This window comes from Brettanomyces bruxellensis, chromosome 3 (assembly GCF_011074885.1).
Source record: "Brettanomyces bruxellensis chromosome 3, complete sequence".
In the NCBI taxonomy this organism is placed as follows: Eukaryota; Fungi; Ascomycota; class Pichiomycetes; order Pichiales; family Pichiaceae; genus Brettanomyces; species Brettanomyces bruxellensis.
In genome coordinates, this window is record NC_054684.1 from 275,623 (window position 1) to 294,499 (window position 18,877).

Here is an 18,877-nt window from a genome sequence, read left to right on the forward strand (position 1 = left end):
AGGTGTATCGATCAATTATATCTATCAGAGGATGTTTTTGTGGTTAGAGCGCGTCTAAATAGTCTCCTATTATTTTAATGCTTCTTTTTTTTTACTACGCTTTTTTACCCCCGGAATTTTTCTTCATTTTATTACTAGCATTATATTCGGCTGTGTAGATGATGATATTCGTCTAGGTTGTATAACTCCAAACTTTCCTTGCAAATTTAGTCGATCACAACTTAGTTATTTGAGATGACTGATTCGACCAAAGGAATTTTGGAGTCATCATCGGTAATTCCAAAGAAAACTAGGGATGTGCCGCCTCCTACCTACTCGGATGTGGAGAAATATTTATCCAGTTTACTTCAAAATATGCAGCGTGAAGAACCTTACACACTCAGTTTGAATCCCGATGTACTTTCAAATTTAAAGTCTGGTCTACCATCAGGTTCTAAGGATGTTGTTACATACACCCCTGCTGTTGACCATTCCTCAAAGAGTTTTACAAGAGGTTTTATGCTTGGACAATTATCTGTTATCATAATAATAGTTATTTTTATAAGGTTTTTCATCTTTTCCGAAGCTGAACCTGCTAATTCAGATAAAAAGCGTGTTCACCCGAAGATATCGGGATTTGGCTCAGTAACTTATCAAAAGGAAATAAAAGGGTTGGGAGATACTTTTCAAAATATTATTAACAGTATATTGGAAAAAACATATTACGATGTTGATAATCATCAACCGGAATCACTTGATTGGTTTAATGTGCTCTTAGCTCAATTTATCATGCAAGTAAGAAGGGAAGCTTTAATCAAGGATAATATATATCATTCTTTGGACAAAGCCTTCAACGACTCAAGTCTCGCCGAATACACAGATAAAATAAACATAACGGAGGTGAATATAGGAAACGATTTCCCTATATTAAGTAACTGCAGGATAATCAACTCGAATGGGAGAATTCAAGCAAAAATAGATGTTGATGTGAGTGATACTTTAACTTTAGCGGCTGAAACCAGTTTTTTAATTAATAGCCCTAAACCAATGACAGCAAGCCTTCCTGTTCAGCTAAAAGTTTCAATAGTGAGATTTAGTGGTTGTCTAACGCTTTCACTTGTCTCTATATCGGATAATTCTATACTTCCTAAAGATAAAGTGAAGCTGACCCAAGCAGAAAAACAACAGGAACTGTTATCACAAATTCACGAGATTAGTGAGATTGACTCTGCTGGAGTGTCGAGTGAAGAGAGAAAAACAGCAGTCATATTTTCATTCGCGCCAGATTTCCGGCTAGAATTTGACATTAAGTCACTGATCGGATCTAAGGCAAAATTGGAGGATATGCCAAGAATTAGGTCTATAATAGAAAATGCCCTTCGCAAATGGTTGATCGACCGTTACATCGAGCCGCGATTTCACTTAATTAGAATACCGGGTATATGGTCTTCACAGAAAAAGAAGAAAAGCGAAGCAACCCCAGAAAAGGCGACCAAAAGCACAAACCAAATATAGACAGTATTTCACATTGGATCCTCATACGGATTGTCGACGTCATCATCATCATAGTCGTCATCCTTGTCAAATTCGTAAACAGTTGACCCTGCTATTGATCCTATATTTTTTTGTGCTTCTATAAATGGTAACTCAACCCTCTCCTTTGCTACCCTTTGCTCCCTGGTTGTTGATAGATTAAATGTTGTAAGATTGTTAAGGAGCTCATCTCCATCGTTTTGAGATTTTGATTGCATATTGTCACTTCTGCTCTCAGCCTGTTTATATGTATGCTCTTTTGAATCCACTAATATCTGATATGTCATTGCTCTGCCAGATTTCCGTCTATATATTAATGTACATTTAAAATCTTTTCTATTGCATTCGCCTACCGGCATATCCATCCCAAATATCATGTCGTACAAATCATCTGGCTTTTTATTTCTAATACCGGCTGGTATTAATTCTAAGATTGATGTCGCCACGTATCGCAATAGCTTTAAAATTGTCGGCCCATTTGGAGACCCAAGGTTTCTTGTTGTGGAGATATCTAGATGAAAAGTGCCATATACGGTGGTTGTTGATCTCATCAATTTGTGTATTAAAATGGTAACTTGTTGTACTGTCTTCAAATAGTTGAACGAGTCAAATATAATTAATTTTTGAGCATTTTCGTATTTGGATAGAACTCTCTCTAGCTGCTCTATAAGCTGATCAAAAGGTACCTTTAAACCATCAATAAATTCATCAACTGAAAAATGTACTTGTTTTGTTTCAAACGAAACGAAAATAATTTTAACTGGAAGGTTTGTGGATCTAGTTTTATATATGAACTCTTTAGTTATGTTAAAAGATGACTGTAAGGCAGTGTCTAAGGCTAGAACAAATGGTGTATTTTCTCTCAGAGTCAATATTCTATTGAGTAGAACAGGTCCGGATGCAATTGAGGCAGACATTTTCACTTCTTTCGTATCAAAAACTTGGATGTATATTTGTTATAGAACTTCAGATCCAAGCTATAGTATTTCCTCAAACTTCTGTTCAGCTGAAAAAAAAATGGGCAACAGTAGCCTTTCACAGATAATATTCCGGATTTGGATTTTCTCAGCACAAGAGGGCCTCATAATTTTCATGAGTGTTTTCTATTGTGATATGCACTACGATCTCACTTCATTGCAGGCGGTATATAGTAAGAAAAAAAATACGTACATATTTCACCCCGGAATATGTTCAAGTGTTTTCTCTGTTTCTAACCTCGACGTTTTAAAAAGCTTTTATGAAATCACTTTCAGATATAGCCACTATTTGAAATTTGTGTTCTTAACTTTTTTTTATTTTCTTCTATACATGTATTTGAGATACACTTCAAAAACGTAAAAAATTGCATGGGTCTAAATGGTATTTTCATCCTGCTAAATTCTTCTGTGAGCCAGGTACATGCTTTTTTCGCTTACTTAACACCAGAACTTGTATATTCTATAATAGAAAGGTTTACTTCTGATGTGGGCCTTTTCTTCTAGAATAACTTGTTTAAGGTGACCCAAGTCGTAGTTCCTTCTTCCAGTATCGATGTCGATATCCCTTGTCTTGATATAAAAGAATGAATCCCTTTTCCAAAAAATATAAAAAACGATGAAGACTATTAAAACAGGTATTGATAGCATTCCTTCAAAGAAAGCCTCTGCATTTGGTTCCTCTCCAATTGGAAATAAAGCAATGTAAAATTGAGCAATCAAGATCAACGAGTTCATTAGTATGCCAAACCATGAACCTATTTTTCCACATTGTGAAACATACGTTAGTTCATCCACACTTCTTTCACGAAGTTCCAATGCGGCTCTAAATCTTAAATGACAGGCACATATAGATGCCCACGTGAAAACGCAAGACAAACCTGATAAGGCTAATAACCATGTAAACACTGTTTCCTGTTGTGGAGAGGCTGCGATAAAGCAAAGCAATCCAAATATTAGAGAAATTAATATTCCAACCAACGGTCTTCCCATGCGATCAATGTATCCAAATACTTTTGGTGCCATTCCCATCTCCGAAAGACAGCAAATTGTTCGAGAGCAGGCAAAAACAGAGGAGTTGCCAACTGACAAAACGGCTATCATAATAACTGCGTTCAACACTGAAGGCAGTCCCTTAATACCATGGTTTTTAATAGCAATGACAAATGGCGAGGCCTTAGCATCTACTGATGATGTACCATTTAAAAGTTGGGGATCATTGTAAGGAATTAACAATCCAATCAAAATCAATGAAATAATGTAAAATAAGGTGATTTTCCAAAACACTTGTTTAATTGCGGAGGGAAGTGTTTCCCGTGGATTATCTGTCTCCGCAGCTGCCAAACCACATAATTCGGTACCTGCAAAGGAGAATGCTGCAGTAACAAACACCGAGCAAACACCCTTAAAGCCATTAGCAAATGCACCAGGATCATGCCAAAACTTACCACCAATAAACTCATGATCTGGTCCTCCTCCACAGTCCAAAACAATTCCAAGGATTATAAAAGCAACTATTGCAACTATTTTGCATAAGGAAAACACAAATTCTGCTTCACCAAATCCTTTGATTCCAAACATATTGATTATTGCAATGATTACGTAAAAGATTGCAACCCACGAAGCCGAATTGACAGACGTGTTCCAGAATTTTATTGTCAAAGAAGCAGCAACCAACTCCAATGGTAACGTGACACACCATTGCAAAGCATAATCCCATGCCATACAAAATCCCCAAATTGGTGAAATGAATCTTGTATTATATTGCATAAAGGAGCCGCTGACAGGAAATGTGGCAGCTAGTTCACCTAATGCTTGAATTGTGCAATACATCATAGCACCTGTTAGAGTCCATGCAATCAAAAGTGCTGCTGGACCACCTACTGCAAGAGCACTTCCGGAACCGACGAATAAACCAGTACCAACAGATCCGCCAATTGCAATCATCTGTATATGTCTTCTTTTTAGCTTTCGCTGAAATGGAGCCCTTATAGAACGTAGATTAGATTTCTGAATTGTGGAAAGATTACGGTCCACCATTCCGTATTCAGCAGATTTGAATGAATTCTTAAATCGTTGCCATATTGATACTTCAGCCTTTCCCCTTAATGGATAAACGCTTTCCTGTGATGGAGGATAATTATCCACCATGGACGTAGACGCTTCTGAAAATAGCTTGATATCTCCTCTCAAATCATTAATCATTGCGTCAGTATTGAAAGAAGTTACAAAACTTTGACCAGCGAAACCTCTATTTTACATGTCCACTGTATAAAACAGGATTGGCTATCAGACATTTAAGAAATAATGGATGTAGTCCTGTTTTATAGAATATATTTGTGACTTCAAAATTGTTGGCATGACCCTTCACCGCATAATATATACATATTTAAGGTGCATTCTATCCTTTCTTAGTTATGCTATTGTGTCATCTACAGGCGGCATGAATATATTCAATTTAACAATATCCTTGACGGGAAACCGTTCAAACAGGTGAAGCCAAACATTGGATTGAATGTAATTCATGAAATGAATTCCGTATGATGATACCTGCAAAATACAATGGTTGTCAAAATAGTTGGCGCTTAGTTCCAGATTTCTATGTATAACAGTTTTCTTAGAATGGTGATATCCAAAAGCTCAAAGAATTATGATAGTACTTTATTGCATTGTTTCCCTGTCTGCCGCCCTACATTTTATTACTTTTTTTGTTATTTTCTCGGCTTTGGGGTAGCTTATCTCTAATTCCCTGTAATTTTTTAGTGGTTAGCCGCATTTATGCTCCTAAGTATATTTATTGTCTTTGTAATCGTACTTTTATTTCTCGTCTAATCATATATTTTGTCAGGTTCGGGCGAGACTTTTGTCGGCTCTGCATGAAGAAAGTTGATAATATACGTGCGTTTGACTTATTTTATTGGCATCTGATATTTAATAGCAATCATCATCTTTGAAAACTAAAATAAATTACCGTAAAATATAATCTTACTTTTAGCTACAATTTTCGCATGTATAGATATGATTGGTAAGTAAGAGGTGGCTACAATAAATGAATTTTATCTGCAATAGCGCGCTCAGGTTTTTTACCCTTTTCTCGCATATACATTTTCTTATTTTTTTGAACGTCATTGAAAAATCAGAACGGAATGTTTCGTGCATTCTCAAACTCACAGCCAATATCGTGCATCCAATATTCTAAACTTAGGCTACATAAATGCATTTCTCATAATGCATTAATATTTCTATTGTTATTGCTGTATATTTTCAGCCTTAAATTCGAAGATGTCGAGCCCAGTTCGATCAATTTTCCACGGCATTAAGTCCCCCAACACTTTCCTGTTTCGCAAAATGAAGCACTTGCCGATCAGATAGATAAAAAATTTTCAGCTACCCTGTCTCGTTTCCATGATATTTCTTCCAAAATCGTTGTCGGATTTCATATTTCCCGTGGATAATCCGTGTTCTTTTGCGGTAACTTTCAATTTGCTGCTCCTCAATGAGTTTCTTTTTTTTACTTCTAATAGATATCGAAAAGAGCAATAAAAACTTATCTAGTTTTTATAACAATAACTTATGAATAGCATAATTCTGAGAACTTCAGGTTAGGATATGTAGTCTGAGTTGTTCAAAGGAAATCTTATTGAAGATTGTTGGCATACAAAGTGATCAGCAATATGTATCTTTCCTCCATTGTATTCATTTAAAAAAGCCGGACCGTCGGTAACTGACTCTGGATCTTTTTGTGGCTCCGGTTCTATCCAGTAAAGTTTGTTTGTCAGTAGCGTTATCAGCTGGGATTGAAATTGTATTACATCTTTAAAATCTGAAAAGTCATAGGTTTCGTTTAAAAAATCAACCGCCTGGTCAGTCAGCGGATCTAAGGATGAGTAGCATCCGTTAAACCAAATATCCTTTACAGTACTAGGATATATTGGAACGGTCATTATCCATTGACCGACTTTTTCCTTGTGGTCCATATTTGCTTCCTTTCTTGGATTAAAGGTCTTTGGAAACCCAACGGTGGATGACTGAGATTGAGCTAAAGGGCTAAACAAAGTGCAGTTTTTGGAATTTAACTTTGAAGAATTTATCAAAATTTGAGGATTGATGGATTCTGGGAGTATTTCTTCATCTGAAATCATTCTGTCTGGTAAAACTTTTGAACTCAAGACAGAGGAAACATTCGCGTTCATCGCTCTAATACTTTGGCTATCTAAAGTATTTAAAGCAAGTTTTGATCTTTTTGCATGTGTTTCAATATTTTGCTGTTTTCTCATCTTATTGTGCCTTCTTGTCATGAATAAAATTCCTAAATCCGGTTTCATTGAAAAGTTTATCTGGTGGGTATTTTCAAGGATTTTAATGCTCTTTCTTTTTAGAAATACACTTTCCCTGCCTAGTTTATTCCCAATGCATATTCAAAAGCAAAAAGTAAAGAAGGTAATTTTTTAATGATAAGGACTTGCGTGAGAATTGTTTAACCTTATATGTAAATCGATATACAAGATGCAAAGTTTCCCCTTTTGAAAACCGAGCTTCAATAAGCGCCAAGAATACTAATCCGGAAAGACATGAAAGAACAGAAAAAAAAATTAGTATATCGACGCGTCAATACTATCTATCAATTTCGAATCAAGATGGCAACGGTTTATCTTGCCCGCCACACTAATAAAGATAAGATGGTTCTTGATTTTAAGAGTTCAAATTATCATCCTACATTTATTTCCTAATAATGGGTGTTCATGAATTATGGGATATTGTTGGACCTACAGCTAGGCCTGTGCGTTTGGAAGCTCTTAGAAGTAAAAGATTGGCCATTGATGCGTCCATTTGGATTTACCAGTTTTTAAAGGCTGTAAGAGATAAAAATGGAAATACGTTAAAGAATGCGCATATAGTCGGATTCTTTCGACGAATATGCAAACTTCTATACTTTGGCATAAGACCTGTCTTTGTTTTTGATGGTGGTGTCCCTGCACTTAAAAAGCAAACCATACGAAAGAGGAAAGAGCGACGCCAAGATCAAAAAGAAAATGTGGAGAAAACGGCCCAACGTTTACTAGCAAAGCAGTTACAACATAGAGCGGAGGCCGAGAATGAAGGTGATAGAGCGATAATATCTCATAAGCAAGTTTTTGCTACAAAACGAGAGGTTCCTATCGAAAATCTTCAATTCGAAGAGTACTACGATGATAACAACTATCTAAAATCAGCACATATTTCGCAATCTGGAGGACAGGAACCGAAGAAGAAGGAAAGGGAAAGTAAATTTTTTGGAAAACAGGATGACTATGACTTGCCAAGGCTAGAGAAGTTCGACATTGACAAGAATGATGAACGTATGGTTACTGATTACGAGTATGATCGTTTAACACAAAATATAAAGGACGGTCTCGGTGATGTAAACCTAGATAATATAGATCCGGAGTCTAGTCAATTTGATAAGCTACCATTATCAACGCAGTATATCATTCTTTCACATTTAAGGTTACGGTCGAGGTTAAGAATGGGATATACTAAAGACCAGTTGGAGGCTCTTTTCCCTAATAGCATGGAGTTCAGTAAATTTCAAATTCAAATGGTGCAAAAGCGTAACTATTATACCCAAAGATTGATGAACGCTTCTGGAATGGATAAAGACAGTTTTGATGATATTTCAAGGAGGGTTGCTGGCGAGAAAAATAGGGAATACAAGTTAAAACGAACAGAGGGTGGTTATGTACTGTCAATTACAAAGGAGAACGAGGATGAAGGTAGAACTGTCGAAAAGCCTATCAAGATAAGTGATGAAAATGAAACAGAAGATGACAAGGAAAGTTTCCAATCTGAGGATGAGTTTTTAGATAATTTTGAGCCTGATAATAATGATTCTGGCAACGAGATAGATTCTCTTGATTATTGGCCAGACACAGATGACTCAAATAAAGTTGGTAATGAAAAGAAACTGGATAAGAAATCTCCTGGGAGCATTACTTATAGTGAGAATAATGATAATAAAAATGATAGCGATGACGATGACGATGACGATAACGATGATGATTCGGTACAGTGGGAGGATCTAAGCTTGGATAAGAAAACGTCTTCATTCCCCATTGAGATGAATAAATCCGGATTGCCTACCATTTCTCTAAGAGAAAATAAGCCTCAACACCATGAGGCTGTAACAGCATTTATGGACCCGTCAATTCATTCCGATAATACTCTTTTTGTCGAGCAATCAAAAAATAAAGAACGGAATACGCCAGATCCTATAATGGATAAGATTAAGTCCCTTTACGAGTATGCGGAAAGAAATAATAAAAATAATGCCACCATGACTGTACCACCCATAATACAGCAAGATACTGAAAGTTTTCCGACAGATGAGGATGAATTGCACAGTATGGAAGAAGATGAACTCAGACAAGCAATTGAGCTTTCGAAGAAGGATTATCGTAGCATGCAGCAGAAATCAAATGATAAAGCTGATTCAAATATCGTTACAGCACGAGATACTGACCAGCCACCTATCATTCTTACTAAAGAAGCACTTAGTAAGACTTTGAAACTTCCAACTTTTAACACAGGTGGCTCGTTGTTGCAGAAAGGAAATGTACCTCAAATTCATAAAAAAAAGAAAACTCACGATAACATAACGGCAGAAAAGGTTAGCAGTGATTCAAATTCACCAAAAGGATTTGCAGCAAAGAATGCCGAGGTCTCTTCTAAACCGAAGAATGACAGCAAAATACCTGCCAAACTTCCGGACTGGTTTAATAACACAGAGGTCAATCAAACTCCTGAAGAAAGATTTAAATCAGATATCGGTGTTAACAATGCACTAAATGAGAAAACAGAAGACGAGAAAGCGGGAATAGTAAAGTTTTCGGAAGTGGAAGACCTTTTATCCGCCAAGGATGAGGTGTCTGATCCGCTTATTTTAGATGATGCCAATAAGCCGAAAGAAAAGGCTGAGGTGATATATATTCGGGATTCTGATGAGTATGATTCTCCAGCCACTCAAGAAAGTCCTAAAGAATCTGCGGTCCAGGTTAGCGGTAACGCCCAAGTACAAAAGAGCAGAACTGCTGAACAAATTCCAGATGATTTGGTGGCGAACCCTTTGTCTAGATCAAATGGTGCTAAGCAGGGGCTTGAAGATAGCTATGAGTTTTCTGAAGAAGAAGAAGAAATTTTAAATCAAAATTTAAAGAAAGAAGAAGAGACATATGGTCAATTTGTGGACACTATTTCACAGAATGTCGCTCCTAGACAAAATAGCGGCTCTAAATGGACTATGGATGAAGAAATAAAGCTCCAAGAAAAGTTAAAGAAGCAGAAGCGTGATTCAGATGAAGTGTCAACAAGTATGATATTAGATGTTCAGGATTTACTTTCGAGATTTGGAATTCCATTTATAACTGCACCTATGGAGGCAGAAGCGCAATGTGCAGAACTTTTCGGACTTAAATTGGTTGATGGTATAGTTACAGATGATTCTGATTGCTTTTTATTTGGAGGAAGTATAATATACAAAAACATGTTCAATGAAAAAAATTTTGTTGAATGTTACCAGTTGGAGGATATTGCTATGGATATGGGGTTAACCAGAAAGCAGATGATAGATCTGGCCCTAATGCTTGGAAGTGATTACACATCGGGGTTGAAAGGTGTTGGTAAAGTCACCGCTGTCGAAATATTATCCGAATTTGGTGATCTTGTGACCTTTCGCAACTGGTGGCTTGAATATCAAGGGGGTAAAATTGATAAAAGTAATGATAACAAGATGAGGAGAAAGATCAGAAAGCAAATGAGTAAGGCTGATTTGTTTTTAGGACGCGATTTCCCTGATCCTGCAGTGATCAATGCATACTTACATCCAGAAGTTGATCATGATAAAACAAAGTTTCAATGGGGTTATCCGAATTTGGACAAACTAAGAACATTCTTGATGTTCAATGTGGGATGGACACAAGATAAGATTGATCAGATTCTTATTCCAATAATAAAGAGTATGAACAAGCCACAGAAAATTATTGAAGAGTTCTTCCCAGCCGAACTGGTAAGAAAAAGAAGGAAAATCATGATGGGAAAAAGACTCACTGAGGCCACTAATAAATTGAAGGCGTCGTATGATGAGCGTCAAGCTGAAAGTAAAGGGCAACATTGATACTTTTGTAGATGAATAAGCAAACTATAATGAAATGGAAGAAAATGTAAAAAAAGAAACGGATTAGAAATCATGAGACAAGTCTCAAATCAAAACTCATTCAGAATTCATTGGTCCAAAACTTTTTGTCATAATCTTCTGTTAGCTCTTCATCACCTCCATATATATTTTGCCATCTTGCAAATCCACCCCTTAGAACATATACATTAATACTTTTCGCAAACTTTATTTCATCCGATGACGATTTAGAACTCTCGATAACTGCGTTTAAATATCTTAAAAGCATCATAGCACTAGAGGGACCTCTTTGTTGACTCAGCGTACAGTGAAAAACGATGCTTTTGCAGTTAATCTCTTTCAAAGTATCATATATGTTTGGTAGTTCATGTTTTACTTGAGCCGATGGGATATTCTTGGATCCCTTAATATGTCCTCCGACGTAATCTGAATCTCTAACATCTATGATTAAAAAAGGAAACTTTTCGTCCCTTTTCAATATCCATTCTCTCAAAACTGAAGGTTCAATATATTTCAGGTCCGCAACAGTAAATGCCATGTTCCATATTACATATAATTGTATTGAAGCATCAATCAAGTATGACGTCCGATTCGTTAATAGTTAGACATGAAAGTGTTAAATGAACGTGTAAACAGCTGCGGAAAAAAAATATTTTTTTAGATAAAATAACTATAGTACACTAAACTTAAAGTTCTCTCTCTATTCATTATAGTTTTCTCTGTCAGACTTTTTATATAGATACTCAGGTCAAATTCTGCCTTCTCTTGCCATTTTCCTTAGGCCCATTCTCTTTCTAGGAGAAATTCTGGAGTGTCTATTCATGGATGGCCTTCTCTTTCTCCTCACCGTTAATGTTGGGATCTTTTCATCTCCTGATTCTGGATCTGGTGTAGCCTCACTATCATCCAAAAATACATCATAGTCATCCATATTTTTATTTCTAGATGGGTCGATACCAACCCAATCCTTCAAATTATCCAGTAAACTGCGATGAGACGATGTCCTGGAGAGCCCATTTGCGTTGTATTTCAACGCAAATTTATCAATTGGTGCATTTCCTTTGCTGATATTGCGAGCTCTATGTGTGTTTTTTCTTAATGCCTCACGAACTAAAGTATACAAATCCTTAGACTTGTATTTTATGCTATCATTATAGTTCCTCCATGATTTCCTGAATTCACCAACCTGCTTCTTTAAGTCAAGTTCGTTCTTTTTCAACCAGGAAACATTCAATTCCTTTCTGGTGGCCCCACGTGCAAAATTTCTCATCAAATACTTGTCGTAGTCTCTGATTATCTTAGTAATGATATCAGATGTGGATATCCCTTCCGTCCTCTGTGTTGCCACAAACATTCCAGCTTTCTTCATTGGCTTATAAATATCTTCAATTCCATCTGCAACATAAGGAATATCATCATGAGCACAATAGTCAATATGATGCTTCTTTACGAAGTCCATGGTGATAATCCAAGGTGCATTCTCAACAACTTCATCCACCCATTTGCAATGTCTAACAGTTTCATATCTCTGCTTATCGGTTAATACAGTCAATCCCTTCCTAGAGTGTGTTTCTTTATCATTAGGTATTCCCACTATCAACTGAACGTTTGGAAATGCCTTCTTGCATTGCTCCAATTGCCTCATATGTCCAAGATGAAACAGATCAAATACTCCATCTGCATAAACTCTCACTGGCCGATCAGTTGGTGGTACATTTAAACGATAACCTTTCGGTCTAAATTTTCTGTACTTCGCAGGTAACTCATCATCATATTTCTTTTCCTGTTCCTCAAATGTTAAGCCCTTGTCTGTTTTCTTTCCCTCAGCATTTAATAACTTTTGTTTCTTTCTCGTGCTAGTCACTGTCATCTTGCCGTCATTTTTCTGGGTTTCCCTTTCCCCCGAATCTCTACCTCTTTTAATACCTCGCTTAACAGTTGTTTGTTCAAGCTCCTTTTTTATCATTTTTTGTCCCCTGAATGTTCAATCGAAATGAAATGCAATATTTATTTATGTTTCCTAACGTTCCAATCAAAAAAAAAGTTATACGAACAGGCGCCGTAAAGATATTCCACGAAAATTTTAGGTCGATGTGCTGTTTGTAAGAAATATAAACAGTATAATTAGAAGATGTTCGGTCTTGATTTTAAATCTAGATACGTATATCAAAATATAAAAGAGCAGCCTTTAAAATATATGGGAGTAAGAAATGGAAGGGGTGAGTGCTGCAAGGACTGGTCCGAATTTTTGTCAATTGTGCTACACATTCGGGAAATTCTGATCAAATCAGCTATCGTATCGAGAAATTTTCGCCGAGTTTGAATGAACGAATTTTCTTGATTTAATAAGGAAAAATTTCACAGGCACGTTTGGCGTTATCCATGCGTGCAAGTAAGGCCCTTTTTGCTTGGACTGAAATTCCGCAATTACATAATTTTATGAACGATAAAATAGCAAATTTAATTTAATTTGCAAAAAAAAAAAAGACAGCACAGATTGCACTACTTCCTTAGAATAAGCCAAGAAAATAGCCTCTAATTGATAGTCGTACACAAATAATGAAGGAAATGTTATAATATTGTACTGCATTTAGACATGTTGTAATGCAAAAAATGAGTACGTTCGAGCCATTTCACGTAAGACTATGGACGCGCCTGTAACCTTATTTTTTTTTATCATTTTTTTCTCTTTTCCCTCTGTTTACTTGTCAATCATTTTCAACTGATGTTTGCCATTCTTGCTTTGTTCTTCGACACCATCATGATTTCGCCAGAATAAGGGAGTAGCTCACACATTTTTATTCATTCAATGAGTGATTCAAAATTAGCAAAAAACATTGGGACCTTTTTTGGAAACCTCAATTTTGAGTCTTCAAAAGAATACCTTCCACCATCACTCACCAAAATTATCAATAGTAATTATTATTCCAATGATACATTCTTCACTACAGCAGAGGCCATTAAAGGGTTAAATTCTGGAAATGGGAAGGAGGTGTATACTATTTTAAAATTTATAGTTCGTCTAATGTCCACGAAACAGAAGTGTGAACATGTCACAGAATTATTACCACATATTATCAAGAATGTGAGCTCCGGCAACTTGAAGATTCGGCGATTGGTTTATTATATCTTACTTCGATTTAGTGAGCAACAACCTGATGTATCATTATTATCAATCAACACAATGCAAAAGGCTCTCTCTAGTAAGAATTGTATAAGCAGAGCCTTAGCCATAAGGTGTTTGAGTGAAATAGATATTCCGTCTATTCTTCCTATTCTTTCACTTTCACTCAAGAAAACGGTCAAGGATTCTTCACCCTTAGTACGATCAGCCTCAGCAGTGGCTATACGTAATTGCTTTGAATTGGACAAGGTATATTCCCAGGAGGAAAGAGCGAGTATAGGTTCACTTCTAAAGGATACATCTTCACTGAGTTATCAGCTTTATAGCTACGTTGACGTATTACTGAGTGATAGTGATCCTCATGTTGTTGGATCTGCTATTCTTTGTTTTAGAAAGATTTTTCCTGGATGTTTTGATCTGATTCACCCAAAGCTTTTACATCTTATCACTAAGCTTGGATATTTGGACAATTACTCTACTGTTGCTTTGTTGGATATGTTAACAGATTATGCTAAGCTATTTTTTCCTTCAACAGAAGAAGTAAAAAGTGAAGATGAGTTACCTACTGTGTTACGTGACTTGCTATCACATTTGGGTATCTTGATATATAGTGATTCCGAAGCCGTTGTGCTTGCAGTCGCAAAATGTGCAACATGCCTTTTTCCATTTGCCGTGGGCCATTTAAATATTGTTCCTGCGTTATTGAGGTATGCGGCTGGATCTGCAACTTCTAGCTTTGATGAACAGCACATGAGAGAAATTGCCCTTTTTGAAATTGATTATTTGCTTGGGAAAAGTTTGATTACATTAGAACCATCTGAAATTTCTACGTTCGTTCCTGTCACGCATGACAGCTTTTTGGTATGCAAACAGAAATTAAAGATCTTGTTCTCCATGATGTCCTCTAAAAATTTCAATTTCATCTTTACTGAAACTAAGTTTTTTGTCAATAATACTGACAACAATATATTATTGAGATGTTTTGCTATAAAGAGCATTACTAAAACAATAATGTCTGACTTAGAGTCCAAGCAAAAATTCCTGATTGTGCAGTTTTTAATGGATGAGTTGCACTCTTCTGATGATGATATGCTCGTCAGTGAAAGTATAACCGGTTTGAAACAATTGATACAGAATGATCTTGTCAGTCATATTAATGTACTTATCAAATTAGTTGGAATGTTATTGAAGATTGATAATGACAATGATGGAGCTAGAGATGATTTGAGTATGACATCATTGGCTAAAGCATCCATCATATGGCTTATAGGAGAGTTTGCTATTAATTTTCCCGATCTTTCTGAGAGCAGTGAGGCGACACAAGGAGATGTGATCAAAATGAATTCTTTGCATGACTATCTCCCAGATGCTTTTAGAATCCTAGTATCACATTTTAAAAAATCTGAAATTATTGTGAAGCTAGCAATATTGGGCTCTCTTGCCAAGTCAGTAACCCGGAATATATATGCTTACAAAAAGGACGGTATTGAGTTTACATTAAACGGAAATGCTCTTTTCAAGACTTTTAATTATGTGCTTCAGCTAACAAAGTATGACCGTGATGTAGACATTCGTGATAGGTCACGTCTTGTTGGATCACTTCTTCCAAATGTTGTGTATTGTCCAGCCAAGCCAGCAAACTCTTCCCGGCTTGATATAGACAGCTTGCTTCAGGATCCAAATGTATGTTCTTGGTGTCATGAGAAAATTAACGTCATAGATTTTGCACTTTACGCGTTTCAAAATGAGAAACCTAAGCCTGCTGTTTCTTTGGACTCGCAGGATTTAGACTTCTTTGAGTATATCAGAAAGTATCAGGAAATTACGCCTAGCCGTCTTGATTCTTCCGACTTGGAGTATTATAATGAACTAAGATGTCAGAGCTTTGAGCTTAAGGATTACGGTTTTGATTCTAATGCAATTAGTTCTTCATCCCTTAATTCTGGACAGCGGTTATCAAGTTCAAGGATTTTTTCATCGGGATCATCTGGGGTAGTGTCCTCACCGAACTTGGATAACCATCGAAATGACACTCCACAACCTTCTTGGAAAAGTAGATCTAATGTTAACAAGTACCGACTTCAAACATTAGATGATTTTCTTGGTGATGGTAATGATGATAGTAGTGACTCCACTTAGTCTTGTAATAACGTATTACAATAAAAGTTTTTAAAAGTAATTAAAGCATGTTTGTTTTCTAACGTAATTAACACTTGTACGCTATCAAGTATATATTGTTTAGTGCAATTTATGATTTTGGTTAGTGTTGTAAAACAAAGTAAAAGGTTACAATGTTCTTTAGTACTGAAAATAGCAGAGAATTGTAAGTGTGATAATTTAGTAATGGCATCACGTACAGATTCGAAATGTTGCTGGCACCGCCCTTTCCATTTTTTCGCTCATCGCAAAGTTTTAACTTTTTTTTTCCGAACGCTTGTGTTCATCTAAATCAATCACAAACATACAAAATCTAAAGATCATTTCCTTCGTATTATAAAGACCTAAGCGTTGCAACATTGTGCGACATTCATACAAAATGGGGTCTTTTCTTGGTTTTGGTGGTGGAAATAAAAATGAAGGATCTACGGCACCAGCTGCTGATTCCCAGGCTCTAGAAGTTAAAAGCAAAATAAAAAACAGCATAGCACAGGAAATGGCTACGGCATATGCTACGGGGTTGGTTAACGCATTATCGGAAAATTGCTTTCAAAAATGTATTATTAAGCCATCAGATAGTTTAAGTACAGCCGACGAGAAGTGTATATCTGACTGTGCATCGAAATTTATGAGATCCTGGAATTTAATTAGTAAAGAGTATATTTCCAGGATAAATAAACAGTCATGATGGCGAGTTTAGGCTGATGCTTGTAAATAGAGTCATACATGACACTTTATAGTAAATTTTTGTTAAGTTATAATGCAAATATACATTGTTAATTACGTTGTCAGCTGAACTAAAAATGACCGAGATGTGTTTGGTTGTTTTCCTCGGTAATCCACTTTTTTTAGAGCTCCCCCACTTTTTTCTTTGTCAACAGAAGGCTTAAAAGACTTACCCGTTTAGTTTTGGTAAGGATCTAGTTTCCACATTTGTTTGCTAGGAAGGCTGCGTTATAATGTTTGGTAACTCGTTGTTGGTGAGAAATTTGGCTCGAAAGTGTGCTTGGTCTACGACTAAAATGTCTGCGTGTGTTGTAACCAGAAATTATGCCAAGCTGTTAAATAGGAATACAACAAACTCTCCAGGGAAAAAAGGTAAGTTAAAAGATGATAATGATCTTGAGTTCTTTAGAAGGTTTCTGAAAGAAAGCAAAACTGGATCAAAAGTATTAAACGAAAAAAATATAAACATTGAGAACACACCTACAGAAGCTGATCTGCAAGAAAATGGAAACAGTAGTGAAGAAAATCCGAAGAGTTCCAGTAAGAGATTGGACTGGTACATTGCATTGCAGAATGGAATAAAGGAATCAAATATAGACAAAATTTCTGATATAAGAGCACAACTTTATGTCTTTACTATGGAACCCAAAGTAAAAGAACTATCTAGTGATTTTATGAGCTCTCTAAGTCCATTTCTTGAAAATTTCGGGTCCCAGGTACTTGCGGATACTCTACAAAAAGATCCGCAGTATAGTATTATTTATCAGAAGAATCCAAATATGGCGTACCTTCTTGCGGCCGCCTCATATCTTGAAGGTCTTGAGACAGCCCAGGTGATAGATAGTAGAATGGCTATAAAGCGTGAAGCCATTCCAGATGAATTACTTTATGAGGAATTCCACGACGAGCTTCATAATTATGAAAGAGAGAAAAGAAAATTTAAACAAGCATCCATAAGTTCGGTGGTTAAAGCATTCTTAAGTTTACCTGAATCGCCCTTTCTTTACTTGCCTTCTTATGATTTGGAAATATTCCTACATTTCTTGGTTGAAAGTGAGGAAGAAGTTGATCCAGAAATTTTAGCCACGTTGTACTCTAATCTTATGGAATGTGGAATTCCTATGACACCAGATGAAAGTATACAATTTCTCTGGGCAAAATTGAAGCTATTACGGACGTTCGATATTTCAGCATACGAAATTCTACGAATGGGTCCAAGACCCCCTGATGACAGAAGGTTGTGCGAACAGTATAATTTATTTCTTGAATGCGCCCTAAATTATGGAGATTTCAATCTATTTAGCCGCATAATGAAGGACATGGATGATGAAGATCTCCAGCCAAACAGAAAGACGTTTAGATTGTTCTCGGAGTATTTTACGGCGACGAGGGACTTAACTAATTTTCTTAATTTATGGAAGCTTCGAGTCGAAAATTATCAATTGATTCTCACGGCAGAGGACTTTACATCCCTCATTACTGGTCTTTTGAAAATGGATGATACGGAAGCAGTTTCCTTTGCAGGAGATGTTTTCTTCTATCTCGACCTCATCAGAAAGACCTACCGAAATGTTTACAAGGATGATATTAAAAGTCAACACTTGGTTGGTGCATTGGAGATGGATAATTCGAGGATTTTACCGGGTAATATTTTAATGGATATTTATGACTTATGTGTTTCTGAGCAAGAAATTATTATGATTTATCCTCACATTTCACAAGAAATATATGATAGTCTTATTGAATCGTGTGACACGATTTCGCAGTTGCAAGAGTGGATATTAAAGATGGATCAGGAACACATATCCCAAACAGCAAAAAGCTTCTCTCTCATAATTGAAAAACTTCATGAGAAGAGACAAATTCTCAAGTTTGAAGTTTTCAAGAAAATCATTTTCGATCTACTCAGTAACGGAGATACCGCACTTCATATGATCTTAATATCAAAGAATCTAAGACTTTTTACGGAGATGTGTGAAATGTATGTGCGATCCGGAGATTTGAAGTCTGAAAGCAGTTTGAGCTCTTTTGAAACTGTCAAAACGTTATTGCCACAGTTGGAGAGTTATGAACAAATAGGAATTGCCAATCTAGGAACCGGGAAAAAGAATATGGTCGAGTTAAGTGCAAAGCTCTTTAAAGCAATCATGAATTTGGTCAAACCAAATGATGTCTAGACGACATCTTAAGCTATGCCCCAATAAAATTGGAGTTAGT

At 36.3% G+C, this 18,877-nt stretch overlaps 10 protein-coding genes across 10 annotated transcripts; 5 read left to right on the forward strand and 5 right to left on the reverse strand.

Annotated features, from left to right (window-relative positions):
- Positions 1–234: 234 nt before the first annotated feature.
- BRETT_000101 (uncharacterized protein) lies at positions 235–1,494 on the forward strand (the record flags this gene model as incomplete). Its single annotated transcript, XM_041278674.1, has 1 exon — positions 235–1,494. The coding sequence occupies one exon, from the start codon at positions 235–237 to the stop codon at positions 1,492–1,494; it is 1,260 nt and encodes a 419-aa protein (XP_041134869.1).
- Positions 1,495–1,502: 8 nt separating this feature from the next.
- Positions 1,503–2,429, reverse strand: BRETT_000102 (uncharacterized protein; the record flags this gene model as incomplete). Its single annotated transcript, XM_041278675.1, has 1 exon — positions 1,503–2,429. One exon carries the CDS (start codon positions 2,427–2,429, stop codon positions 1,503–1,505), a length of 927 nt encoding a protein of 308 aa, XP_041134870.1.
- A 498-nt stretch (positions 2,430–2,927) lies between these two features.
- BRETT_000103 (uncharacterized protein) lies at positions 2,928–4,691 on the reverse strand (the record flags this gene model as incomplete). Its single annotated transcript, XM_041278676.1, has 1 exon — positions 2,928–4,691. The coding sequence occupies one exon, from the start codon at positions 4,689–4,691 to the stop codon at positions 2,928–2,930; it is 1,764 nt and encodes a 587-aa protein (XP_041134871.1).
- Positions 4,692–6,088: 1,397 nt separating this feature from the next.
- BRETT_000104 (uncharacterized protein) lies at positions 6,089–6,811 on the reverse strand (the record flags this gene model as incomplete). Its single annotated transcript, XM_041278677.1, has 1 exon — positions 6,089–6,811. One exon carries the CDS (start codon positions 6,809–6,811, stop codon positions 6,089–6,091), a length of 723 nt encoding a protein of 240 aa, XP_041134872.1.
- A 407-nt stretch (positions 6,812–7,218) lies between these two features.
- Positions 7,219–10,635, forward strand: BRETT_000105 (uncharacterized protein; the record flags this gene model as incomplete). The annotated part of the gene is made up of 1 exon (XM_041278678.1): positions 7,219–10,635. The coding sequence occupies one exon, from the start codon at positions 7,219–7,221 to the stop codon at positions 10,633–10,635; it is 3,417 nt and encodes a 1,138-aa protein (XP_041134873.1).
- A 100-nt stretch (positions 10,636–10,735) lies between these two features.
- On the reverse strand, positions 10,736–11,191 carry BRETT_000106 (uncharacterized protein; the record flags this gene model as incomplete). The annotated part of the gene is made up of 1 exon (XM_041278679.1): positions 10,736–11,191. The coding sequence occupies one exon, from the start codon at positions 11,189–11,191 to the stop codon at positions 10,736–10,738; it is 456 nt and encodes a 151-aa protein (XP_041134874.1).
- Positions 11,192–11,401: 210 nt separating this feature from the next.
- On the reverse strand, positions 11,402–12,619 carry PCT1 (choline-phosphate cytidylyltransferase; the record flags this gene model as incomplete). The annotated part of the gene is made up of 1 exon (XM_041278680.1): positions 11,402–12,619. One exon carries the CDS (start codon positions 12,617–12,619, stop codon positions 11,402–11,404), a length of 1,218 nt encoding a protein of 405 aa, XP_041134875.1.
- An 843-nt stretch (positions 12,620–13,462) lies between these two features.
- BRETT_000108 (uncharacterized protein) lies at positions 13,463–15,916 on the forward strand (the record flags this gene model as incomplete). The annotated part of the gene is made up of 1 exon (XM_041278681.1): positions 13,463–15,916. One exon carries the CDS (start codon positions 13,463–13,465, stop codon positions 15,914–15,916), a length of 2,454 nt encoding a protein of 817 aa, XP_041134876.1.
- Positions 15,917–16,313: 397 nt separating this feature from the next.
- BRETT_000109 (uncharacterized protein) lies at positions 16,314–16,622 on the forward strand (the record flags this gene model as incomplete). Its single annotated transcript, XM_041278682.1, has 1 exon — positions 16,314–16,622. The coding sequence occupies one exon, from the start codon at positions 16,314–16,316 to the stop codon at positions 16,620–16,622; it is 309 nt and encodes a 102-aa protein (XP_041134877.1).
- A 334-nt stretch (positions 16,623–16,956) lies between these two features.
- BRETT_000110 (uncharacterized protein) lies at positions 16,957–18,837 on the forward strand (the record flags this gene model as incomplete). Its single annotated transcript, XM_041278683.1, has 1 exon — positions 16,957–18,837. One exon carries the CDS (start codon positions 16,957–16,959, stop codon positions 18,835–18,837), a length of 1,881 nt encoding a protein of 626 aa, XP_041134878.1.
- Positions 18,838–18,877: the final 40 nt, after the last annotated feature.